At 42.4% G+C, this 26,308-nt stretch overlaps 1 protein-coding gene and 1 long non-coding RNA gene across 9 annotated transcripts; one reads left to right on the top strand and one right to left on the bottom strand.

Moving 5' to 3' along the window:
* Window positions 1-3,848, top strand: LOC133496719 (uncharacterized). Its single transcript, XR_009793844.1, has 4 exons — window positions 1-595; window positions 659-866; window positions 1,849-1,992; window positions 3,721-3,848. It is a non-coding gene; the product is annotated as an uncharacterized LOC133496719 (long non-coding RNA).
* On the bottom strand, window positions 2,003-25,969 carry LOC133496716 (hormonally up-regulated neu tumor-associated kinase). 8 transcript variants are annotated; one of them, XM_061812597.1, is made up of 14 exons: window positions 25,868-25,969; window positions 21,840-21,943; window positions 21,680-21,753; window positions 19,086-19,177; window positions 15,496-15,627; window positions 10,190-10,260; window positions 8,630-8,752; window positions 8,391-8,560; window positions 6,153-6,419; window positions 5,782-5,909; window positions 4,788-4,962; window positions 3,989-4,157; window positions 3,714-3,930; window positions 2,003-3,160 (listed from the first exon to the last, which is right to left on the bottom strand). In XM_061812597.1, the coding sequence occupies exons 7-14, from the start codon at window positions 8,690-8,692 to the stop codon at window positions 2,580-2,582; spliced, it is 1,770 nt and encodes a 589-aa protein (XP_061668581.1). In that variant the 5' UTR covers window positions 8,693-8,752; window positions 10,190-10,260; window positions 15,496-15,627; window positions 19,086-19,177; window positions 21,680-21,753; window positions 21,840-21,943; window positions 25,868-25,969; the 3' UTR covers window positions 2,003-2,579. The 8 variants fall into 8 exon arrangements, with proteins under 8 accessions (XP_061668581.1, XP_061668582.1, XP_061668583.1 ...); XM_061812598.1 differs by having other exon boundaries at window positions 25,855-25,905; XM_061812599.1 differs by lacking the exon at window positions 15,496-15,627.
* Between the last annotated feature and the right edge of the window lie 339 nt (window positions 25,970-26,308).

Below are 26,308 nucleotides of genomic sequence, written 5' to 3'. Positions count from 1 at the left end.
CGAAGCTTCGGAGAGGAAAATAGGAAGCTGCGAGATGATTATGCACGTGTTGGCGTACGAGATGCCACGATATCGCACGAGGGACCGTATCCGCCGTTAGCTACAGGAAAACCAAAAACAGTCACTTTATCAAAAGGAAAAAAGGGGAAAAAAATGGTCTAACAAGATGAAAGATGTGCGCTCTCTGTACCTTTGGACTTGTGAGCTCCTACAGTCATTGTCTGTAACTCATAAGTGCACGAAATATTCTGTAAAAAAAAATTGTTCATCATCTCCAGCCTGTATTTGGATAACTAAGATTCTCGCTATCTGAAATCAAACTAACACACGGAGGGGGAAAAAAAAGCATCCAACAGAATGTAAAAGCCTTGCAAGTACAATCTGGATGTAATATTCCTGACTCGTTTTAAGAAGTTGCTCATTAACTTCCTTGTTGTAAGCGACAATACCAGACCGTATTGTTTTTAATGTAAATGTGGCAGATGAAGTAACGATGCTCGCCTTTATTGTCACCAGCGATGATGCTCGAGACTTGTGACTAAGAGCTGATGACGAGCTGAAACTTGAACCTCCACCCGTGTCCTTTTTTTTAGATGTAAGTTTATTTCAGCTTGTCCCGTTTCGACATCTCAGATGAACACTCATATTTGTTTGACAGAGTTTTTGAATGGCAGATGCCCTTCCTGACGCAACCTCTCTCAGCCTCATGACCCCCGGTTTACCAAACCAATGCTCTAACAACTTCGCTACGGGGCCTTTAGATGACATCCCCTTTTCGTGGGCCAACAATCGCCGAATTGTGCTTCCTAACCTACAGACTGGAGGTGGCCACGCCCACTCAACCGACTCGCTGGATGGCAGCCAAGGTGAGAGAAATCCTTTTTTTTAATGTTGTACCATGATTAACACATTATATTCACATTATGTGGGGAAAAAAAAAACTTTGGTTCCACAGTGAAAATGGTTTATCTGCAGGAAAGTTAAAAATACCAAAAATATTTGTAAAAAAACGTGCTGTAAAGTACTCGTTTAGGATTTTGGGTCCTTCCGAGGTACGCGAACAGAGTCAGGAAAAAAAGGGCGACATGCGTATCAAGTCATGTTCGTGCAATGCGACAGGAAGTAGACGAAGTAGCTTTACCTTTCTAAAAACAAACAAACAAGCGGCTCAGAATATGGATACGTGTATGTTATTGAAGAATTAATTAATTTGATTCCAGGTAAATTGTTTCCAAAAGAAAAATAATTTTGGGGGAAGTATTTTTTTTTAGGAAAACTTTAGTTGGATTGGAAAAAAACAACTTTAAAAATAAATTTGTTTTTTGAGAGCAATTAATTTAAAAAAATATGTTAAGTAATTTTTTTTCAAGAGCATTTTTAGGATGTTTTTTTTTTATTGCAACGAGAATAGTTGTACAACACACTCTTAATTAAATTTTCAATAATTAAATCCAAATTAAAGTAGTGTAGAAGTAGAGCAAAGTTACAATTTTTTTCTTTTTTTTTAGTATATATTTTTTTTCAATGCAATTTTAAAAAAAGGTGATATTTTTTTCTTTACCAACTTTACCAAGTCTTTTTTTTTTTTTTCCAGATTTTTTTTTTTCAAATCAAAACTTTTAGGCACTCTAAATTGACCCCTCCGTGGATATTGCGCAATCGGCGTCACTGACCAATCAGAGGCCAGAGATCTGCATAGACCAAAGCCCGTTTTTGCTCCCGCCATTTTCTCAGACAACATTGCATGGTCCAGTATAGGGTTAGTTAGCGTTTTATCGCGTATTTGGGTTATTTAACCAAAAATATGGTTAAGAGGTGTAGTCACGGACTTTGTAATCGTGACCACAGGTATCCTGAAAGGCTAGTTGGCGGAGTTCCATTCGTACCCTTTCCAAAACCGAAGACCCGGTACGAAAAATGCCAAACTTTGTGGTAGACCGCATCATCAACTAAATCCATCTAATATCAACCGGAACACACGTTTGCACGAAGGTATGCCCTATATTTGATTTTCAATACATGTCTCGTATAAATGAATTCGAAGTTCTTCGCCAGCATAACACTGCTGCGTGTGAACGATTGCCACACTTATTCTTTGTTGAGCGATATTTAGCGATGATCGGACTGCGCAAACGTGTCGCTTTCTTGCTGGCTCGCGGCCAGAATCTTAACCAGACTGTGTTTTCACGAAGATATGCCCTAAATTTGATTTTTAATACACGTCTCGTAGAAATGAATGAGACGTTCTCCGCTAGCATAACATTGCTACGTGTGAATGATTGAATGAAATCAGGAGCATGGAGTCTCTCTCAGTTAAGAATTTATTGTATTGTATTTGCCATTTTTACTGTTTGTCTTACGTGAGCGCACGTGGCGTGACGTCACTTCAGGAGGGTTCGGGTTAAGTGCCCTGTACGGAGGGGTCAATTGCCCCGAGGTGTGATTGTGAGTGTGGCTGTTTGTCTCGGTGTGCCCTGCGATTGGCTGTTCAGGGTGTTCCCCGCCTCCTGCCCGTTGACAACTTTTTTTTTTTTTTTTTTGGAGGGGGGGGGGGGGGGAGACTTTTTGCCAATTGCGCATCAGTAGTCCATGCTCCGCATCTTCCTGTCCGTCTTCCGCTGCAGCACGGCAGGAAGTAGCGGCAGACCGAGCTCCGTCATCCGTCGCGGTGGAGTCGAGCGGATCCCGGTAACCGAGTTCCTCTTGGTTCCGGCCACCTTTGTGTTCTTTGCTCCCCAAGCGTTTTTCTGCGAGGCGAAAGTGGGAGTTTTGGACCCGCTCACTTGTAGTCCAGAGGGCTCAGATGGGCTCAGGTGGACCAAGGAAACTTTCTTGTCCACCCCTTCCTTTAGCCCTCCGTTATGTAGGTGTGGCAGCGTGGTAGGCGGAGCTCTCTCCGTGGCCTCCAGGTGCATTCTGGGAGTAGCGGGGCTCTCCTGCGGCCCTGCAATCCTCAGGACAGCCTCCGCAGGACGCCCGCCGCCGTCATCCCAGCGGGGTTTTCCGACGAGCTGCCGCGTCGGTCGGACCGGCATGGAGGCGGCGCCGTCTCCCAATGGATCGGTGGGTGAGCGGGTGTGGCAAGGGGCGGAGTCACACAGGTGCGACGCGGTGGTTTTAGGTGGAGAAAGATGGACCACTTGGTTCTTTGTTGGCAAGGCTACGAGGAGATCATCATACAGTTACTATCAATTATATCAAACGTAATTTTTAGAAAACAACCCACATGGAAAATCAGTTTTTTATAGAATTTTTTGTTTTTAAATGAATTTCAATTTAAATATAGTTTTCCGATTTTTTTGAAACATTCTATAGATTTTTTTTTTTTTATTTTAGGAAGGAGTCGTAAGAAACTAATTTTAGCTTTTTTAAAAAAAGTTAAAAACATTTTTTCTTAGGATCGTTCTTGAATTAAATGAGTTAGCCGTATTTACATTTTAAGAAAAAGTGATTCATTTTATTAGTGTATTTCATTAAAAAAATAGAAAACAGTATGTGGGTTATTACATAGGAAAACGAGCCATGATAATTTCTTTTTAGAATAATTATTTTATGATTTAGAATTTTTTTTTTTTTTTTAGAATTTTAAAAAATATTTTTGGAAAAGTTTTTTAGAAAAAAAATATATTTTTTGAAAAATAACCTTTAATTATATAATTTTTAAAAGTTAAGAATTTTCCCAATAGACATGTTTTTTTTTTTTTTTTTTGTACCATCAAGATGCAGCAGAGCCTCCCTGGCAGAAGCTCCCACGTCTCCGAGCTGGCGTCTGAGTGAGGGGATGAAGGAAGACAGCGCTTTGTCATCGTCATCGTTGCCGTCTCCTCGTGGCGGCTGCTGGACTCCGGCGGCACCGCGGCGCCGCTGTGCCATTTGTCGGTTTGCTTTGGGACGTCTGCTTGGCGCCTTTTTGACCGTGACGCGGTGGCTCTGAAAGTATGTGGCGCAGGGTAAAGGGCGAACCAAATGACGTGACAAAGTGACTGACCTCAGCGCACCCGCGGCTCCTCTTGATCTTGGCGAGCAGCAAGTGGTAGGTGGCCATGACGGCGGAGGGTCGGTTCTGGGCGAGGGTCCGCGCGACCTCTGCGACCGAGTAGCCCAGCGTGTCCGTCATGTATGCCAGCACTGATGCGTCCGCGTCCTCGCCGCTCTGCCTGCGTGCCGGGGTAAGACCGCTTAGTAGCCACGTGCTACGTTGCTACGCTAATGCTTTGCGCGTTTGTTTTTACCGGTCAATACGGGCGTCAATACAATCAAAGGTGAACACTTTGTTCCTTCTTCTAAACATTCTTCCAACTTTTTGGACCATTCTCGTAAAGAATATCAAAGCAATGATGTCACGGCATTTTCGAAAGAGCCCCTCTGGCCACTAGGGGCCGTGTGTGCATCGCTAGGCTAGGCGTCGACGTAGCCGTGATGACATTTCCACACGGCTCCCCATAAAAGCCTTCGAGTTACACTTTAATACACAAAAGCTGTCACGCTGACGACCACAACAATTTTCATTTGCCTTCATTTCCTTCTGCTCAAAGTTCTCGCGTTACAAAACTCACATTGCAACGAACGTGGGACTTTTCTCCCGGGGAGCCGAAAGGGAAAAATACCGACTTTGACGGGAGGGTGTGTTTGTGTGTTCTCCTTGTTCACGTGTGTATGTATCAGTGGCAGGTTATGCATCCGGTTCCTTGTAATAATATGTCGCAAATAGAACTCCTCAACTCAACGCAAACATCTGGCAGAATCAATATTGATCTTAATAACACAAGATTGAACTTCTGACTGACATTGACGGCTTTTGCCGGGCCCGATTCTCCACCGCCACCACGTTGTCGCGCGAGGGCGAGCGCGGCGGCCTCTTGGCGTAGCCCTCGTTGATCCAGGGCCCCTCCATGGCGGCTCGGGCGCCGGGTCTCTTGTCGGGGTCGGCTTCCAGCAGGGACAGCACGAACGTCACCGCGCCTGCCGGACCGATGACAAAAGACAAACGCCGAGGCCGAACAATCGCACTCCGTTTCATCTATCAATTTTCTCTGCCGCTTATCCTCACAAGGGTCACGGGAGTGCCAAAGCCTATCCCAGCTACCATTAGGCAGGAGGCGGAGTGAACCCTGAACTGGTTGCCAGCCAATCGCAGATCACATAAAGCAGACTCACAATCACACCTCGGGTCAATTTCCAATGTCTAATTAATGTTGCACTTTTGTGGGATGTGGGAGGAAACCCACGCAGGCACGGGGAGAACATGCAAACTCCACACAGGCGGGGTCTGGGATTCGAACCCCGGTCCAACTCCAACGTGTTGATCCACCATTCCGCCTTCATGAATCTATCCATCCATCCCTTTTCTGTACGGCTTATCCTCACAGGGGTCACGGGAGTGCTGGAGCCTATCCCAGCTGTCAACGGGCAGGAGGCGGGATACACCCTGAAGTGGTCACCAGCCAATCGCAGGGCACATCGAGACAAACAGTCGCACTCACAATCACACCTAGGGGCAATTTAGATGGTCCAATTAATGTTGCACTTTTGTGGGATGTGGGAGGAAGCCCACGCAGGCACGGCGAGAACTTGCAAACTCCGCACAGGCGGGGGCTGGGATTCGAATCCCGGTCCTCAGAACTGTGAGGCCAGTGCTCTAACGAGGCGCTCCACCATTCCACCTTCACGAATCTAATACTTGCGAATTTTGTTGTACAAAAAAAAAATTAAAAATGCTGCAAGATTGAAAGTCAGGTCATTGTGACAAATTACTGGTGAGCCGTATACGCCGTTGCCGACCTTTGCTGACGTCGCCGGGTATGTCCGCGATGTCGCCGTCCACCATCTTGTGGTGCAGATGCTTGATGTTGAAGGGCTCCACGGCGAACGGCAGCGTGCCCGTCAGCATGGCGAACACGCTCACGCCTCTGACAACACACGCATCACGCACTAACGGAATATATTTGACTTGACATTGTCTTTGGTTTTTTTTTTTCCTGTCGGGGATGGTTTTGGAGTTAGGAGTGGACGGACGGATGGCATTTCAATTCATTTCAAAGTCGGAAATTTGATTTGAGACTTTGGCCAGAATGAGTTTAACTGCTCGGCCAGGGAATGAATTCAACTTTCACGTCAGGGTGCCAACTGGAGAAATAATACGAACAACTTACACGGACCAGACGTCAACTTTGGGTCCGTACTTCCTGTGGGCGAGGAGCTCGGGGGCGGCGTAGGCGGGGCTTCCGCACTGGGTGCTGAGCAGCTCCGGAGTCAACGAGTCCGACCTCAGCGTGTTGCTCAGGCCGAAGTCTGCGAGCGGAAAGCCAAGAGGTCGGCGGCTTTTGTCGCTCTCCGACGCTTCGCGACGCTCCGCGGACGTACCCACGATCTTGATGTTGTTGTGCTCGTCCAGCAGGAAGTTCTCAATCTTCAAATCCCTGATACACATCACAAAAAAAAAAACATACATAAGAGTATAAAAAATGTACACTTGGAAGCATTGGCTGGATCGTTGCGGGACTTTTCCATGACGCTCTAAAGTAGCCACACCAGTGCAAAGCCCCTGTCCGTCCGTGCTGCTCAAATCAGGCTTAAAAAATAAAATAAAATGCTGGTTTTACCTCTCACTGTGATGTGCGTACACTCATGTCAACAACGAGGCGCTCTAAAGTAGCCACACCAATTTGAAGCCCCTGTCCATGCACATTGGTCAAATCAGGCTTTAAAAAAGAAAAATTCTCCTGGTGCTTTCACCTCTCATTGTGATGTGCATGCACTCATGTCGACAATGAGGCACTCTAAAGCGACTATCCAAAGGGAAGCTTCATGATTTAGGTACAGCTAACCGTATGCCACAATCGTACCGGACAAAAGCCGAAACGGTGAAAAACAGTTGAACAACTTTCAGAATTCACCTTGCAGCACCTTCAAGGCGCAAATTTGGATTTTTGGCAACCTGACAAACACCCAAAAACGCTCCTGAAGCCATCAGCCTAAACGAACATCTGCGCATGTCATCCGGTCTTGGGAATCACGCACGTTCCTTTCAAGTTCCTTCATCTCGACAACAGATGCCGAGAAAGACGGCGAAACGAGACAAAAGCCAGACGGGCGACAAAAGGACCGAGGAACGCGTCAGCGGCGCCGCCGACGGGGGGACAAAACATTTGCGGTAAACCTCCTGAACGTGGGGGAGCGGGAAGCGCACTTAAGTGCAAATTTTCCACTTATCCCCGTGTGCGCTTGGCCATCGTTGAGGGACTTCATTAGAGAGGAAGTCGGTGATGTCGTGATGATGTGTGAATCATGGCGCCGGCGCAGCGTGATGAGGTCATCGCATGGTAATCACATTCCCACCTTCGGAGGAGCCAAAACTCCTAAAACCGACCGAGCCAACCTTGCTGCTATTGTGTGTCCCCCCCCCCCCCCTGCATTCAAATTCCTCTGTGTGTTTGTATTATATTCAAAATATGTACTTTCTACTTCTAACTTTGTGAAAATTAGCTCACTTTTTTCAACTTCACTGCATTGTATCAAGTACATTTATCACTTTAGTACTTTTACTCAAGTACATGAAGGAGTTGAATCAGTGCTGTCACCTTTACCAAAGTATATAATTTTCAAAAACTTAAAAGAAATGACAAACATAATTCAATCTAATGTAAAGAATTAAACAGTTTTCATGCTGCAATCCAATTCCCTGTGCTGCTCCTTCTGATATAAAATAAAAAAATTAAGGGTATTTTTGTAATTTCTTTCATTATTGAGAATAAATTATTTTGGGGTGAAATATGTAAAATTATTTATTTTAAAATATCTTATTTACAATAAATCAGGTCATAAAATACAACCTACCACACAGCCACCCAGCCTACCACACTCTACTACTAAAGCATACATTTTAAGCAAAAAATAAGTTAATTTTATTATGTAACGTACTTAAATTCTACATGTATTTCTACTATGCAATTTATTATAAGGAAAAGCTAAAAAATGCTTTTAAAAGCCCAATTTTTTAGGCTTAGAACGCATCATTTCTTTTTCCATTTGTTGTAATGGAATTTGGTTTTCGAACAAATGACTTCAACCGTTTTCCGGAACGGATTGTGGTCAAGAACCGAGCCATCACTGTATAGCATTATAATTAGCACATTTATGTTCAAATATTTGTTGTTTTTAAAAATGAAAATATCACTGCTAACATGAGCATTTCAAAGGCGTTTCGCGTTGGTTGTTAGCACTAAGCTAAGCAGACCTTCTCAGAGGTTCTTTTAAATGCGCAACTTGTAGGTTTTTGTCTTCTCTTTAGTTGGACAGTAAACGTCAAACAGCTTGCACTGAAGTACGTAGTGCGAGTACCTTTATGCTAATACATTGCGCGTGTTTGTCGCGTTTGCGTGCACTCCCACCTGTGCACGACGCCTCGCTGGTGGAGGTGCGCCACCGCCGACAGAATCTGCCGTGCGTATCGTCGGACCTCCTTCTCCGGCAGACGCTCCCTGTCGCAGATTCGCTCCATCAGGTCGCCGCCGCCGCACAACTCCATGGCCATGTAGTAGCCGTTCTCCGTCTCCAGGGTCTACACGCGCACGCCTCAGAGTAAAGACTCCCGTCGGGATTTCCGAGGCGGTCCGAAAACTCCGCCAACCTCCAGCAGGACGACGACGTTTGGGTGTCGAATCATCTGGTGGATGCGAGGTTCCCGCTTCATGTTCTTTTGGACGTAAGGGTCCTGACGCGCTTTTTTCTTGTCAATCACCTTAATGGCCACCTCGACGCCGGCAAAGAGGAAAGAAAAGGAGAAGTCAGTAAAAAAATAAAAATAATAAATGCGGGTTGAATTAAAATGATTTAAAAAAAAAAGCCCACCGGGTTGAATTAAAATGATAAAAAAAAAAAAAGCCCACCAGCTCAAGTCAACTGAATTAAATGGAAACATCTGGAGAAATTACCAATTAAAAAAAAAAAAGCTACTGTAACTAAATTAATAATTACATAAATTATTCAGTTGCAGTAAATATATGTTGCCCAAAAAGCGGAAAAAAATAAGATTTAAAGGGACAATCTTGGAAAAATGCTCACAGGAAAACATCCAAAAAAGTAAATCAAATAATAAATCCTGGTTGAAATAAATGTCTGTGATGGCTTAGAAAAATATAAATCAAATATATAATAATAAATATTCAAATATATATATATAATTAAAATACAATAGTAAAATGAATCAATATAAACATTTAAAAAATGAAATCAAATAAATCGGTAAATTCAGAAAAACCCATGCGTGGATATTAACCGAGGAGTCTTCTGGGTGGGGGGAATCTAAAACTGCATATTGAAAGTTGTGCCCTCCCAAAAAAAAAAAAAAAAAAAACCCACGCAAAATAGATCAAGCAATAAGCAATCTGTTATTGCAATACATTGTTCAAAGTGGAGGTTCACATTCAAAGTTGAAAGGTCAACAAATGTAAACAGGCGCAGCGCGTTTGCTCGTTGCCATGGCGACCATGCCACGTCGATGAGCTTTTGAGCCCTGCATCACACGGAGAACTTTTTATTAATTATTCATAAACTGTGGTACCTTCTCTTATAAGAGGCCCAACTTACAAATTTACAAAATAATAATAATGTGCAAAAAAATGATTTGCTATGCGACGGAAGTGATTGAGCGGCCTTCCCATTCACGAGCGTTCCTAATAAAACGAGCGGCGTGCGCGGGTAGCCGACCTTCTCCCCGGTGGCCAGGTGGAGGCCCTCCATCACCTTGGCGAAGGAGCCCCGGTTGATCATCTTGCCCACCAGGTAGGAGCCCACCCGCTTGCTGTGAGGGAAGCTCCTCAGCAGGTCCTCGCGGGGGGCCGCCAGCCAGGCCGGGGCCGCCCCCGCCCCCGCCGCCCCGTTCTCCTTCTCCTTCAGCGCGGCGCCCGCCATCGGGGAGCGTACCCCATGGTGCGACGCCCCGGTTGCTCGCTGAGGAGGGACGCGAGGAAGCGGCGGAGCTGCTTCCTGCTGAGCTGGTGCATCATTAACTCTTCTACGCGAGTGACATGCGACACCATAATTACGCACCCCCCCCACAGAACTACCCACACACCCTCGCTTCTGCAGCGCTTCCTCACAGTTACTCAGTAACTACTCAGAGCATCTCACCTCCACCTGCTCTTTATCAGACCGCGAACGAGGCCAAAACCGCATCGGCTGGACTTACCCGCAATTACAAACTCATTTTTCCTGCGGGCCACATTGTCGTTCCGGCTTCCCTCAGAGGGCCATTGGTGACTGTGAAACAATAGAAATATTTCATCATGTTGTCACGTTTACATCATCAATTTATGAGCTAGTTTTGGAATCAGAAATCAAGTGCAATGTGTTTTTCGACTGGTAACGCAAAAGTGCTTGTAATATCTCAACTTCATTATTTACGAAACGATTTACGACATTTTGAAATTTTGGTACACGTTTTGCAAGAATCATGGAAATTGGCACTCTATATTTGGCTCCGCGGGCCACATAAAATCATGTGGCGGGCCGAACCTGCCCCCCGGGCCTTGAGTTTGACACCCGTGCTGTAAAGTGAAATCAGAGATTTGTTTATCTTTGCTTTAAATGCACTAATTGATGAAAATCTAAGTAGCACCGAATTGCAGCAATATAATATTAAATGGCTTTGCCTTTTACCATTTCATTTTTGCAGATTTTTTTTTTTTTGGGGGGGGGGGGGATGACAAATGGAGGAAATTCGTTTGCACCAGCAATCATCAACGCACTTGTGACGTGCCGTTAGCTAGCTTTACCTGCATGTTTCATATTCATATAAATATTTCACATTTCTTACTTTCAGACAGTTGGCCGGGGGTGGCTGCTTAGAGAGCCTCGTTGTCTGCCTCAAGTGCATGCCAGAGCTCACATTGGGGATGGCAGAATTATTTTTGGGTTTGTTTTTTTTTGACAAAGTTTCTGGGCTGACAACACGTCGATACTTTTATGAAACTTTGATAACTCACGACTGGAGAGTGCTGCAGCCTATCCCAGCTGTCAACAGGCAGGAGGCGGGGTACACCCTCAACTGCTTGCCAGCCAATTGCAGGAAATGCATCTCATTTCCAATATTTGTTCTTGCAATGGGATATGTCAATATTTTTCACACTGATATATTAATATAGTGTGCAACGCAGCCATTTAAAGGGCTGCAGGGCACAGTTGTGATGAGTGGAAAACAGAGGTGAGGTTTCAATGAACTCGACCACCACGTGTGTGAGCGTGCATTTGGGTTCGGATTGCAGCGTGTCGTACTCGCTCGCTCACGGGACGCTCCAAAATGCCGTGTAACATGAAACACGCGCAAAGTCTGCTCTGATTGGTCGCTCACGCACACAATACATAATTGCACCTTCAATACACACACATCTATTTTATTTATGTCTAGTATAGATATGTTGGACAAACTCAAGTACCATTGACGCACGGTCATTTTGACACAAACAGGTGTATTAACAAAAGGGGTCGATTAGTTACACTTTATATTATTTTTATATAGTTTATATATTGGTTGATTCTTTTTTTTTTTTTTTAACGGATACTGTTATACTACTTTTGCGATGTTAATATTACTTAAAACAACACTTCCTACACACTTAGTTTTTTTTATGATGGATGGTAAAAGTTTGATTCTGGAACAAATTATTAATATTTTTTAAATGACTTCCTGTTATGTTTGATGGGGGAAATGATCGAAAGCCAAGGAAAGCATTGCATTGTTTTGGGAATTTTGTTAAAAATAAGATTCCAAACCGCAATCCCTCTAGAATGTATTAAAAAAAAGTTTTAAACCACAACAAATTCTCTCATGATGTTTGATATGATTGTATTGGTAATTATTTTTACAATAATGATTACTGTTGTTGAGTAAAGCGGATGAACTGTCGCTGCTGCCCTCTAGCGGCTGGAGCGACACAGTGCCGCAACCTGCACACCATTAACAATTTAGGACTTGACAAAGACTGTAATAAAGAGTGGAAAGTTTTGGTGACGTGTGAAAAGCGACTCAAATTTTATCTCGAAATAATTTGAGAAATTTTGCAAAGTAAAATTTTCCTGTTGGATAGGCATATCGTTTTAATTGAATATATTTCTCATTTCATTATTTTTTTCTAAGAGGCCAGTTTTTTTTTTACTAGGAAAAAAAATGGGAACCCCCCCTGCATAATTTCCCCTTTAAAAAACATCAAATTATTTTCTCTATTACATGTTCTGGAAAAAAAAAACAAATAAGAAAAAAAACCAAAAAGAATATTTTGAGCTCTTAAATTAATATAGCTTTAAAAAGCTCAAAAAGCAGAAGAAAAAACAAACAGATATAGAAATCTAGTTCTAAACATCTATATGTAAATCTAATGTATGGAAAAAACAAACTTTCAATGTGTTGTATTTACTGTATATTATTACAAATGAAAATGAATGCTATCAAAACTAATCCAGACGTCTGTGTGCATTTTCCAAGTCGCTTATCCTAACAAGGATTGCGGAAGTGCTGGAGCCTATCCCGGCTAACGTCGGGCAAAAGGCGGACTGCACCCTCAACTGGTCGCCTGGCAAGACTCCATGTGATGTCACTTCCTTTCTTGGCCTTTTCCTTTTGCATATTGCACAAACGCACACCCCTGCCCCCCCCCTTTCCCGCCACTCCACGTACACAAAATAAAAAGAAAAGCCAAGAAAAAGGAATTTGAACTTTGTGAGGCGCGATGAGGTGGGAATATTTCCTTTTGTTATTCTAGGGGGAAGCGGCAGCCATTGTGGTCAGCTGTGCAATACAATGTGTGCGTGTGTCTGTGCAGTTGTGTGTGTGACCACGTGTCTGCGTGCGTGTCCGTAAATGTGTGTGGATTTAAATATCATGTGTATGTGTGACCAGGTGTGTATGTGTGTGCATATACAGTATACATACTGCATATATAATGTTTGTGTGCGTGTGCATGCGTGTATGTGTGCGTGTGTTGAGTGGTGACAGGAGGCTGGGCCCAGTCCGTTTCCTTCAACCTTTTGCAGTGTTTCCCTTCTGAAAAGGCCAATTAAAGTTAAAAAACAAACACACGCTGGTATGCATTGAACACACACACACACACACACACTCCCCTGCTTATTAAACCAGAATGTGGTGCAGATTTGTGAGCACGTGTGTGTGTTTAACGCGTACCAGCATGTATGCGCGCATGCGTGCGTGTGTGCGTGACACATGTGGGTCGGGCCGCCAGGAAATGACTGGTTCGCTTCACTCTTGTCATCACCTTCCAACACGTTTCTTTCACATTTCAATTTGGGGAGCGGCGCAGCGGGGCGGCGCGCACACACACACAACGTGCACGTGTGCACACGAGGTCCACATTAGCAGCGATGCTAGTTTGGCCCTCACCAACTTGCGGTGTTGAAAAAGAGTGACACGATGGATTTCAAGTCATGAGAATGTGCAGGCAAGTGTGGCCACTGTTTTGAATAAGTTCTGTTTAGAATCGTGAAAATCATTTTTTGTCAAAATAGGAAAAAAACTGGATGGTTGCTCGTTTAGAACAAGCAGGTATAAATGGTTGAAATCTGAAAAGAATCAAATCAAGTCACGAAAAAAAATGGCCGCCCGTCGGTGAAAAGGTCGCCATTCATTGACGCCGCTTCAATGGCTCGACGGGCGCGCGGACGTAATCGGCCGCTTGCGGGCGGCGCTGAGGGCCAACCCGTTAATGACGCTTGTTAAATATTCCCGACACTAACGCCAAACGCCCCGCCACCTCCGCCCCCCTCTTCCTCTTCCTCTGCTCACCTCATTTGTGACTCGTTAAAAACCAGTGGCAGCCAGTGAATTTGGGACCGAGGACTTCAGTGGGGACAGCGTCGGATCGTATTTATAGAACATGACAAAAATGTCAATGGGCTACGTCATCCTAAACAGAACTGGCAAATCTGACATTTAATTGGTTAAAGAAACGGTCCCATTAGGTTGCGACAATCATCGGGCCAAAAAGGTTAATACAGTGGCGTCTCGGTTCTCGACTGCAATCCGTTCCAGAAAATGGTTTGAGAAATGATTTGTTCAAAAACCGAATCGATGTTTCCTATTACAACGAATGGAAAAAGAAATAATGCGTTTTAAGCCTTAAAATTTAGGCGTTTTAAACCAATTTTTTTTTTTTTTAGCTTTTCCTGATAATAAACAGCATAGTAGAAATACGTGTATAGTTAAAATGCTTTATATAATAAAATAATTTAAGAAATATATTATTTTTTTGGCTTAAAATGTATGCCTTAGTAGCAGAGTACGCTAGGTTGGGAGTGCATTGTTGTGACTCGGCCCCCAGCCTTGTAAACTTTTTTGTATTAACTAAACTGCAGAATAACTTTAAACAAACAATAATGGGGGGGGGGCATTTTTTTGGAGCCATGATTGGGGGTTAATATGGTAGTTATTGATAAGAAGAAAAACTACAGTTACTACTGGGACACGTCTGTGTTATACAGAATAACAAAAGTGCGCTGGTTGCGCCGTGCGCGTTGTGTCATTTCCGTTTTTTTTTTGTTTTTTGTTTTTGGGGGGGTGTGTTCGAATTGACAATAACAAAACGTGTCGTGGGTGGGTCAATTGCTTCCGCCGCGGTGGCGTGAGAATTCACAACAAAGCACGCCGTGGGTCAGCTGGTCTAGCTCCGTGCAATATGTTATTTCCGGGTTTTGTCGGGGGTGTTGAAGTACCGATTTTTGTTTGAAAAGAGGTGCAAAAAAAATCTTAACATTTTTGTTCGAAATCTGATTTGTTCGAAAATGGGGAAGTCCAAGAACCGAGCCTTTACTGTATTTAGAATCTGTGTAGATTAGGTAGACATGGCAACTCATGGAGGCTGAAATTTAATAAGACTAAACATTCTAACATCCGCATACACGTACTGAAAGAAGTGCAGCTAGGATAAGAAAAAAAAAAAATCATGGAGCAAATGTTGGAATTTAGATCGTAAATGTCGTTCAAGTGCCGGTGACAGCGTTTAGTCCGGCACAGAAGAGGGGCCAGAACTGCTCAAAAACGTACCCTGAATACGCCGCCGCTGCAAGTGCTCAATGCCAATGAAGTGCTAAGTGTTGCGTTTTATGAGGAGGAAACACACTGGAATAGCAGCAGTGTGTGTGTGTTTGCCACATACACACACAATCGCACACATTCACAAAGCCGGAATATGTTCTGAGTTACGACCTGTGCACTGACGGGACGACCGCTCAAAGTTTTCCCTCACTCGCTCATTAGCCTTCATGTGTGTTGCATTGTGGGAGAAGTCCAGTATCTGTGTGCGCATGTTGATTTGTGTGTCAGAATCTGTTGCCAATCGTTAACGTGTAATTAGCGCCGCGGAAGCGAGCGGCAGGCCGCGAGGCTACGTTGACCCGTCCCCGTGCACAACAAACCAACGTTAGCATCACAAACGCTTGATATTGTGCATGCAAGAACACGGGTTCGAGTTTAAAGGCGATCGCTACCTCAAGATGGCGAGTCGGGTGGGTGGCGAGACACTTTTTGCACGTCACGATCGTCGTTACCGCACAAATCGCACGCAGGAAGGGACGCTTTTGAAATGGTGCGGCGTCATGGCGCACTTGGAACACCGACAGCTGAAAAAGAAACTCAGTTTGTTGTGTTGCCGCGTGCAGGCACAATGTGCACACAAACTAAATCTAACAAACATACACATGAAGGTAAAGACACAAAATGGGAAATGGAATTAACGCGGATTATTGACAGAAGCTCCCGGCAGGCCTCTGTCGCCGCGACACCTTTGTTGTGACTTTGTGTCGTAAAAAAGTGTTTCTGTGTGTGAACGCCACGCCGTAAAGCGTATCCTCCTTTATTAGTGCCTGTGTGAGTGTGTGTGTTCATTAAGCACGTGTTATGTTGTTAATAGTACACCTCGTTGGCTTGCAAAAACCAGGCCGTTAAAGCGTCACACAACTCTGCTTGTGTGCGCCACAAAGACCAGCCTGTGTATGTGTGTGTGTGTGTGTGTGTGTTTGTGAAAGAGAGAGAGAGAGAGAGAGAGAGAGAGGAGAGAGAGAGAGAGAGGAGAGAGGGAGGGAGAGAGGGAGGGAGAGAGAGAGAGAGCGTATTTGCATACAGCTATGTTTTTAATAAATAAATAAATAAATAAAATGAAATGCATTTGCAGACTGCTGGGAGCATGCCAAGGCAACAGGTGGCGCCACTCAAGTCTTAACATTGAAGTCGTTGTAGCCAATAGGAAGCCAGGAAAAAGGCAGTTACAGAAAAGGCAAAAAAAAAAAGTTAGTGTAACAAATACAAAGGTTGCAGGAATACTAGAGTACATTTTATCAGCTGCTTAGGAAACAATAAAATTAAAATATGATCAAATCATTTACAAACATAAAAGGAATAATTTGCAATAATAAAAACAAAAAGTGAACATTTTGGTTTGTTTGTTTTTTTTTAATCCTGGCCAGAACTTTTCCCATTTATCGAAACCTAAAGTAATAAAAATGCAACTAATAAGTAAACAAATACAATTAAAATAGTTACAATAATTATATGCTACTACATCTACTACTACCAATAATATTATCCATCCATCCCATCTATCCATCCATTTTCTTCATCGCTCATCCTCACGAGGGTCTACCCTATCCCAGCTGTCAACAGGCAGGAGGTGGGGTACACCCTGAACTGGTTGCCAGCCAATCGCAGGGCACATAGAGACAAACAACCTATCGCAGTCACAATCACACCGAGGGGCAATTGAGAGTGTCCAAAATTAATGTATGTTTTTGGAATGTGGGAGGAAACCAGAGTGCCCGGAGGAAACCCACAGAGGCCGGGCTGGGGTCGAACCCAGGTCAACTGTGAGGCCAACGCTTTACATGCTGAACCACCGTGTCGCCCCAATAATATTAATAAAGCTGAAATTCTGAAAATGTAGGCCAGCTAAAAGTTGACCTGGTGCTTGTTTGTATACACTAGCAGGCTCTTGTTTTTTTCTGAAGGAGTTTGCGCCTTCCTGTATCGCTACGCTACGTCGCTTGTATCGTTATGGCTGTGCAAAAGTCATAAAGTGCCATAATCTGTAGATGTGCAATCTTTACATTTTACAGGATTGAGCCTGGAACGGTGGTTCAAGGGCACAATCAGAGCAAAGTTGTTTTCCATAACTGGAGTAGAAATATCAGTAATTCAAAAAGAGCAAAGCTTATTTACAAATGAAGTATTAACAACAAAACTGTCTGTCTCAATTGCCAGGTGGAGAAGGCCAACTAGAATAGCTTGAAGGGCAGCCTGGGCATTTTCAACCCAAATTATTGTGAAAACTGAAAAGGACTGCAAATATTAAAATAAAAAGTACAGTTTTTAAGTGTGCTACAACATTTGTGTCAAGTCCCGTTGCCTCGGGTTGGCCTCCGCAGCTACAACAGCTCGCCGACGCGAACCACGACTAACCCCGACTCATCTGCCTCCGTTTTCCCAACGCGAAATCTCACCACGTGTTAACGAACCCCCGTCTTTAATTTTAATGCGACTTTTACGCGGCCTTGTAACGAGCCATCCGGCGTGTCGCGTTTCGGCGTCGGGCCTTATCGTGCGGTGCCGGCTGCCCGTGCTAATGCGCTAATCTGCTGTTTAGTCCAACCAGATGCAGGAGAAAGCCGGGGGGGGGGCGAGAGAGGAAGTTACCTACAGAGATCTCCTCTCATTAACCACGGCCTCCATTTCACACGCTAACCCCCTTTCTGAAATCGGGCTGATTTTTCACACCCTGTAAAGTGAATTCAGAGATTTGTTTCTCACATATGTGAAGACAATTCCTGCAAAGACTGAGAACTAAATGTGGAAATACACCTTTAACTGTTTTTAGTTTCAGTTTTCCTGTTTTGTGGGAGGGGGGGGGGACGAGGCTAAAATGGTGTCTATCATGAGTAACCCCCCCTGACCCCTCCCCCCCACACTTAATAAAAATTGAGTGCTCATGCTCACATCTGCATCGATCTGCGACTTGCTAACTAGCGATGCCTACGCCCAGAAAAAAGCATTCCTGCTTCAGCGAGGCAGCTGACGTGGCCGGATTAGAGCGCCTCGTTGTTCGCCATGAGTGCATGCATACTGCTGAGAGACAGCAGAGGAGTGAGCCTGGGCTGGGTGGGGGTAAACCCAAACATCCTGACCCTCATACAAAGACCCACCGGCCGGCCGTATCCCTAACGCCACTCATTAGGCCACACCCCTTTAAAGACACAGATACAACACTACTCCTGATTTCAATGTGCAATAATTGCAACTTATAAAACCCGTTTATTTCTCGTTGCATTATTTTTTTTCACGTTTTATGTTTTTTTTTTTAATCCAATGCAGTACTATTAACTTTTTAATTCAAAAAATGTGGCGTTTTTGTGAGGTTCTTCGTCGCGGTAGCGCCGCACGCACACAGACGAGACCGACCGATCTGGAGTCGGCATGTGCAGTCGGCCCGCGTCCAACTTCCTTCCTCCTCCTCGCGTTCCGGCCGCTTTCATCTGCGAGCTCGGATGCTTTTTTTTTTTTTTTTTTTATTGTGGCATGTGCGACTTTTTTATGTGAAGTCGAGAAACACGGCGTGTGATGTCTGCGCCAACCTAGACGCGTCACGTTAGCAGGAAGCTCCGGCGCTGCGGAGTCAGATCTTCAAAAGACTTCCGTGCGCAAATGTACTGGGACACCTCCGGGGCAGTAAAAAGTCAAGAAAAGGCAGAAATGATCTCTCCTCGTCTTCTGGGAAGATTTTACAAGACGCAGTCTATATGCCAAGGTGTTTAACGGGCTTGTTCTTCCACACCAAACTTATCTCAGTGTCCTCCTCAACGGACTTTTGTCTACGTTGCTAACAAGATGCAGATTTCGGATCGCCAAATTAATTCAGAAATATGAAAACGCTCCACTCCGAAACGTATCCTTGTAAATTCCACATCTTTGATATCATTTACAAGCGACGTTTATTTGCCGCCTTCTGCAGAACCGCTCAGCATCTTTGAAAGTTTATTTGAATATGAAATAGTCGTGAATGGATGAATCTAGAGGCTGTAAAAAAACTTACTGTGCCTCTGAACGAGGGGCGCGGTGCCAGGCGGCGGTGCCATCGGAGACCAAGCAACGTGGCGCTGCTCTCGTGGCGCTTGGAAGGCAAGACTGCAACAAAGAAAACAAAGAAAAAAATTCAAACAAAAAGATTATTGCCATGGCTAGTTCGGCGACAGTGAGTGCAATACATTTAAAGGAAACGAGAGAAGCATCTCTGATTGGTCGCCACTGTAGCCGGGTGTAAACGCTCCCACGGTGGCGCAGCCTGCCCACTATCAGATCCACCAAATTCCCAACACCAGTCCAACCTGCCCACGGCACGCAGATTTTTAAGCCGTTCACAAATTTGGGGCCCAGGGACTCTCCACACTTTGCTTTTTGGTCAGTATTATTGCAAAACACACTACCTGCTGTATTGATACGCCTTGTCTTGGGTCTCGCTAAGGACCCAGAAACCCTTTTTTTTGTGAGGGCCCATGTGTATTTTTGATTAACCGTTACATCTGCAACTTTGTGACGGCAAAACCGGCGGCCCACTGATGAAAAGTGGTCCATTTGCAGCGCTGCTTTCGGGACGACGGGCGCGCCGCAGGCATCAAAAGATGGCGGATGGGAATATTTTCTCCTTTTCATCACTTGTTTCACCCCCCCCCCCTCCAACCCAAAGGCCCGTTCACAGTGTGGTCCCGGGCCCTGCCCCCTCTCCGCTTCCACCCCCCTCCCCCTTTTACCCGTCTTTCATCCTGTAAAGACTGAATCCAAACACTTTGACTTCCCCTGCACTCATCTTTTATTAATCACATCTCAGCGCCGCGTCCGTCGCCTGCTACGTGCGTGCTCATGCACACACACACACACACACACACACACACACACACACACACACACACACACACACACACACACACACACTTATGTGCACACGCACGCTTAAAAAAAAAAAAAAAACGCCACAAGTGTTTCATACTTGGTGTACCCCAGGGCTCGTTTATGGCCTGAAGAGGTGTTGAAGAAGGATTAGCGCGTGCACATACACCCACACATAAACACACACACACACGCACACAAAACACGTGCACGCCGGCAGGCCCGGCCAAAGCGGGGCGGATATTCCGGGCGCTGTTGTTCCAGGTGTGGAGTCATCGGGGGTCTCCATGCTGTGACCCCCGTTATCCCGGGAAGAGGGAGGAAGAAACGCTGGATGAAAAACACATTTCTCGCCCGAGGCCGTATCACCGCCGCCAAAACGCTGAGAAAAAGCGTTTGGGGCTTCGAGCGAGAAGCGGAACCAGCCCGGCACAGAAAACGGCACGTCGCTCGGCTTTTTGCACTTCTGCCTCACTTTTGACTGTTTCTTTTTTATTTGATTTATTTTTTTTTTTTACTCGTCATTCACACACTTCTAAACGTATGCACCTACCTTCAACAACCTTTATTCTTTATTTTATTCACATTTTCAGAAATTTATATATTTGGGGAATATTTAGAGCAATTTTTAAACATTTAAAAAACATACATTCATTATTTTTCCTGGAAAAAATAGGATTTTTTTAAGAAATTAAAAAATATTTTGGGAATTGATTTAAAGAGGCTTTACTTTTATAGAAAAAATTATTTAAAAGGGATTGTTTTTTTCTCTTAATATCATATCCATTTTTCACATAAAATTACATTTTTCTCCTATATTGTAAATAGATTTTCCAATAAAATGTTTTTAGCTCTGTGAGAGCTTTAATTTTTCTTTTTTTTTTAGTCCTGTTTTTATCCTTCTAAAATTAGGATTTAATTCCCTGTGTAGAAATAAATTGCTGACATTTAATTTCTTACTGGAAACAAAAATTCTAATATGCCGTAAATTCATAACATGCCACTTCCAATCTGTATTTTTGAAAGCCTGTTTTAAATTTACTCAAGTGCCCCTCTATGAAAAAAAAAAAGTTCAAATTTTTTTGGTTTTGTTATTTTTTTTTTACAGTCCAATTGTGTCCGGGCTTGGGTGTGCTTCATGTTTGAAAATGACCAGCAGGCCCACGAAAAAAAAACAAAAAACAAAAAAAAACATATTCAATGTGCAACTGCGGTCATGATGACGACTGAGAATACGCCACTGATGGGTGGAGGGTGGGGCAGAAGAAGAAGGTCAAGATGTTGGGTGGGACAAGAAAGTGATGAAATGGGCTCAAGGACAAGAAGCAAGCAGCCATTTCGCTCCGAAAGTCTTCACAGTGAAATGTCAACGTTTTGAAGGCGGAAAAAAAAAATTCATAACCAAGGAGGAGGGAAGGGATAAAGGACAATGGGTACAGCAATAACATCTTTTAACGCTAAACTATGATGTCATAAGGGCCAAGAACACGATGTAAATACAGTATAGCAGGTTTTGGTGCCAAAATGGAACTTCTGAAAGGAGGTATTCATGTTTATGTCGAAAAATAAGCCATTTGTGGGTGTGATAATGTTGACAAACGTGTCATTGACACTGCAATATAGCGAGTGTCTTCATGTTCAAATGTTTTTATGGACAAAAATCTGGAAAATTTAAGTAAACATCACATAAACATGTATGCTGTCTAAATAACAGTGATCACGTGCCCAAATATGGAACAATACCTCTTCTGGTAGTGTAGTTGGCTGGCAATCTTCACCCTAGAGCGCCTCGTTGTTGGCAGCGAGTGCACACCAAACTTCAAGAAGGACAAAACAGCAAGGAGGGATTTGTTTTGTAATCAAGCAATTCTGAAAATGGATGGATGAATATTTTTGATTGCACCTTAACAGCCAGCATGTAGACTGGGGCTTTGGGTCGGCGTGGCCGCTTTAAAGTGCCTCGTTGTCGCAAAAATTCCGCACGGTTGACATAATACAGCGCTGGACCTAAAAAAAATTTAATCTGAGCGTACAGCTTATGAATGGCAACATAAGGTTCCGACCAGGTGGACCCCTTCACATAAAAATGAGGGATCAGGCCCGAGGTTGTCAAGAGAACACGTGTAACGTTTGCGTGCAGCTTTCATGTCGGCGTTTGCCGTTAAAATGCAGTCATTACCACCAATTAGAAGGAGCTAAAAATAGGAACCCGCCAGAGAAACACTGGAAGACTTTCTTTCCTCTTTTTGCAACGTCCTCATAAAATCCAGTGCGTGTTTGCGCACATTTCAACTCCCTAAACACGCCAATAAAAGGACATTCCTTCAATGTGCGCTAAATGCTAGTTAGGGGGGGGGGGGGAGGCGGGATTAGCGGCCCGTTCCAATTTTTTATGACTTTTTCTTTGATTAAAAAACATTTAAATGCTTCCAGTTGCGTGGGAGAAAGAAATGGGATGGAAATAAGCCTTAGTTGGGCGCTTTTTAAGATGGCCGCGTGCCCCCTCTGTGAAACCTCACTTACGAGCTGCAGATGTTTGAGTTTCAAGATTATGATTTTCACATCAGCGTTAAGGACGCACGCGTCCTTCAAAAGGCACCATTTTGATAATTGTGACCTTTTTCCAAAAATAAAAAAAAACTAACTTTTCTGTTGAAATTAATTGGAAAAATTAGGAAAAATACATGTAATTTTTTGTTTAAAAAAACCCTTCTGACTGACAATAAACTGTTTTTCTAAATTATTTTTCAAATTCTCAAAATAACATGACTACAAAGAAGAGTTTTCCACACAGAGATGTTTTTTTTTTAATTTAAATAAAAATATTTAATCATTGAAAGTACATTGAATGTTCTAATCTTGCATTAAAAAATAAAAAATTAAAGTATCCACGTGTCCCCCTCCCCTAATTTTTTTTTTGAATAAATGAGATTTCATCCAAACTTTTAAAAATTCTATCCTCCTAAAAAAAAAAAAATCATATTTCGGGAAAAAATCCAAAGAACTTCAGAAAATTTACCGGAGCAGCCATAGTTTGAGATAATGAGGAAAAAAAATCATTTTTAGTACAACTGACATCACATTTGTGTGGGAAAAAAGTTGTAATCTTAATGAGTAATAATTTGAGAATATATAACTGTTTCAGAATAATTTAATAGAAAAAAATGATGTGACTTTATGTCACAATCTGTAAAAGTATTTTAAGGGTTTGTCAGTTTAAAGATAAAAAACATTTTTTAAAAACAATACTTTTGCCAATAAATGCATTTTAATTTTAGATGAAATTTGTAATTTAAAAAAAATCCCAATGTTAGAAAATGTTACTCTTTGAAGAAGAAAAAGGAAGTATTTTCTTGTTGTTTTACAAAAAAAAACAACATCTATATTTAGATGTAACACTTCCAGCAAATGGACAAATGAGAAAAATGTTTTGCAACTACATTGTCTTCACAAAATAAATAAAATAAACAAAATAATTGCCCTTGTGTGAAAGGAAATTCCTCTTTTATGATACAAACAAATTTTGTTGCAAAACCGCGAATGTTGACGAAGACGCGTTTGTCGTTTTCAGCACGGGGTGACGTCGCCGTCTCGTTTGGGGAGAAAGGAGGAGGCGGAAACTTATGAACGGAATGTCGGAAACACACAACAGCCGCCTCTCAGTTCGGTGATGCATTTGTTGCCGCCATTTTTTCCCGCCAACGGGTCGTTTCTTCGTGCGTCGAGTCGGAATGAGATGCCAAACGTGAACGCTTACAAAGTACGTACGTGCCATCAAACTCCTATAACAATGTTGTGTCCACAATTATGTTTTTATTTCCTCCTCTCCCTCATTAAAATTACACATCTTTTTAAAAAATGTTTTGAGAACAAAGTCGTGGTTTTAAGGTTTTTTTTCCTCATCGCATGAGAAAAAGGGGACATTTTGGGAATGAAAATGGGAATATTTTGAGGATAAAGTTACAATTCCTAAAAGGAAAAAAAATCTGTACAAATATAAAATAGATTTTAGTGGAAAAAAGCAATTTTACAAAATAAATAATGTAATTTTACCCAAAAAAAAAAAAATGGGACAGCAAAGTCCTAATTTTATGCTGAGGAAAAAGGAATTTTGCAAAATATAAAAATTGAAACAGTTGAATTCTCTGTTTTCTTCAATTCTAGCATTACTGTATGTTTTCACAAAATACAATACTACAGAGTGCTTTTTTTCTCATAAAAAAACAACTATCTAGTGAGGTGAAACGAATTGATGGCATTCTCATTCATTTCAAAGGGGGGCGGCGATTTGAGTTTTATTTATTAATTACTACACAGTGACTTAGTATTTTAATGTGTACTGGTCTGCGCTCCAAGACTTTACTGATTTTATCTGCTTTAGATGAATACTGATTGGTGTTGTAGTACAGTACATGAATCATGACCAAATACATACTTTAGCACTACTGATGCATTTTGTTGGTTTAGTTATCACTGGCAGTAATTAAAAGATTAATGACAACAACAATTTAATAGATTGTTTATTACTGATGCGTTTCAGTACTTGAGCTGTTAATTTGAGCTCGAGTCCTTTAATTATTGCGGATTTGTTCTTTCATGGTACAGCGATTACTGATCGTAGTACTTTAATTAAAATATTGAACATATGTCTTTCAATACATTTTAGTGGAGCAGATTTTTATTTTTACTGACATTTACAATGTCATGAAGTTTTTTTCTGGCTGCTGATTTGAGCTCACTTCTTTCAATTCTTGTTTATTGAGTTGTGATATTACCGAAAAGTTGATTACATTCAGTTGACTCCTTACTGCTCCATTTTTTCATGGCTCCAGGATGTAAATTTTAATTTTGTGTTTTCCACTGTATGGTCGGGTGTTTTCTAATATTTTGACACTCTACCAAGGACCAAGTAACCCAAATGTTTATTATTAATTACTGTTTTAATATGGCGTCATATTACATATACAGATTGTTTTTAAATGAAATACTTTGGTCACAAATGTTAATTTATCTATTGTTGCAATTGCCATCTGAATTTTATTCTAAATCCTTTCATGTTTTTTACCCCGTGAAGATTAAAATGAAAGCAGGAGAAGAGGCCTGTAGCTGGCACGCGCCTGCACACACACGCATGCCCCCCCCCTTTTTTTTTAAGTGCAGGTGCGCAAATCCAATAAGTCGTCAGCCGGCCCTCACGCTGATTGGCTTCTATAGTCTGATATTTGAGTTGACGAATTTTTGTGGTGACGACGCGGTTGCGCACGCACGCGAAAAAAAATATTCCATATGTAGTTTTAACACATAGTTTTTATTATTGCTGAAAGAGGAGGAAATAAAATAAATGCTGTCGTGTTTCGAGATTATATTCCGCCATTTTATGGTTGCCAGATCAGAACTGGTTACGAATATCACAGTAATGATGATGTTAATAATAATGACATTGATAATAATAATAACGACCATGGAAAAACATTGATCGTCACTAATATAAATGACATCTCTAACCACTAACCACCGGCAATAACATTTTTATTTTAACTCTTTTTTTTCCCCTTTTTCTACTTGGATGACACATTGAGCAGTTTAAAAAGAATACCGATACATTTCTTAGCAATATCAACAATGTTAATATAGACGAACATTTATAATAATGAAGACTCCATCTTACAAGTCAGACAGAATTAAAAAAAATCCTAATGATAAAAGATTGTACGTTTTACTTAACAATTCATAGAAGTAAACGAACGTCTGAATTATGAATGTAATGAATGTACCATTTATACCCCCCCCCCAAAAAAAACAAAAACTTAATAAAAAAATAACTGTTTGAAATTGAAAAGCAGATGCAAATTTCAAAATGATGACATCAATTATCATTCCTTTTTTTTTTGCAAACAAGCGGTGAATAATTTCCTCACGTTTTTTTCTCACCTGCTCGCTCTTCGTGGACGCTAACGGGAGACTGCAGGGAGGGGGGGGGGCGGTTGGGGGTGGCGGGGGTGTCGTCACCTTCCGTCACTGAAACACACAAACAGCGAAAGGCCTCAACTTTGCGTGACGAATCTTTTCGACTCAAGTAATACGGGACAGTTTTGGGAAATTTGCCTTTTTTCCCCCTTTCTTTTAATTTGATGAATACAAAAGGAAAGTACCGACTCCATATATATATATATATATATATATATATATATATATATATATATATATATATAAACGCCACGATGATCTCCCCTCCTCATTTTCATTGAACAAGAATGTCATTATGTCCTTGATGCGGTTAGTGAGTGACAAATGGAAGACTATGACGGGAAAATGGCATATACGCTACATATCTTCTTAAGACTTAAGTTTGTGTGGGGGGAAAAAATATTT

The sequence above is a fragment of the Syngnathoides biaculeatus genome, chromosome 23, assembly GCF_019802595.1.
Source record: "Syngnathoides biaculeatus isolate LvHL_M chromosome 23, ASM1980259v1, whole genome shotgun sequence".
Taxonomy (NCBI): domain Eukaryota; kingdom Metazoa; phylum Chordata; class Actinopteri; order Syngnathiformes; family Syngnathidae; genus Syngnathoides; species Syngnathoides biaculeatus.
The sequence above is the reverse complement of the archived record's forward strand: the minus strand, read 5'-3'. Positions and strand labels throughout refer to the sequence as shown.

What these genes read in the sequence shown, in the direction of transcription:
- LOC133496716 (XM_061812594.1), bottom strand. Translation starts at nt 9,912, where the DNA reads ATGGCGGGCGCCGCGCTGAAGGAGAAGGAGAACGGGGCGGCGGGGGCG. An exon ending in ACCTGGCCACCGGGGAGAAG is followed by an intron (nt 8,753 to 9,708) that starts GTCGGCTACCCG and finishes GCCGGCGTCGAG; the next exon opens with GTGGCCATTAAGGTGATTGA. An exon ending in GGAGCCGCGGGTGCGCTGAG is followed by an intron (nt 3,931 to 3,988) that starts GTCAGTCACTTT and finishes ACATACTTTCAG; the next exon opens with AGCCACCGCGTCACGGTCAA.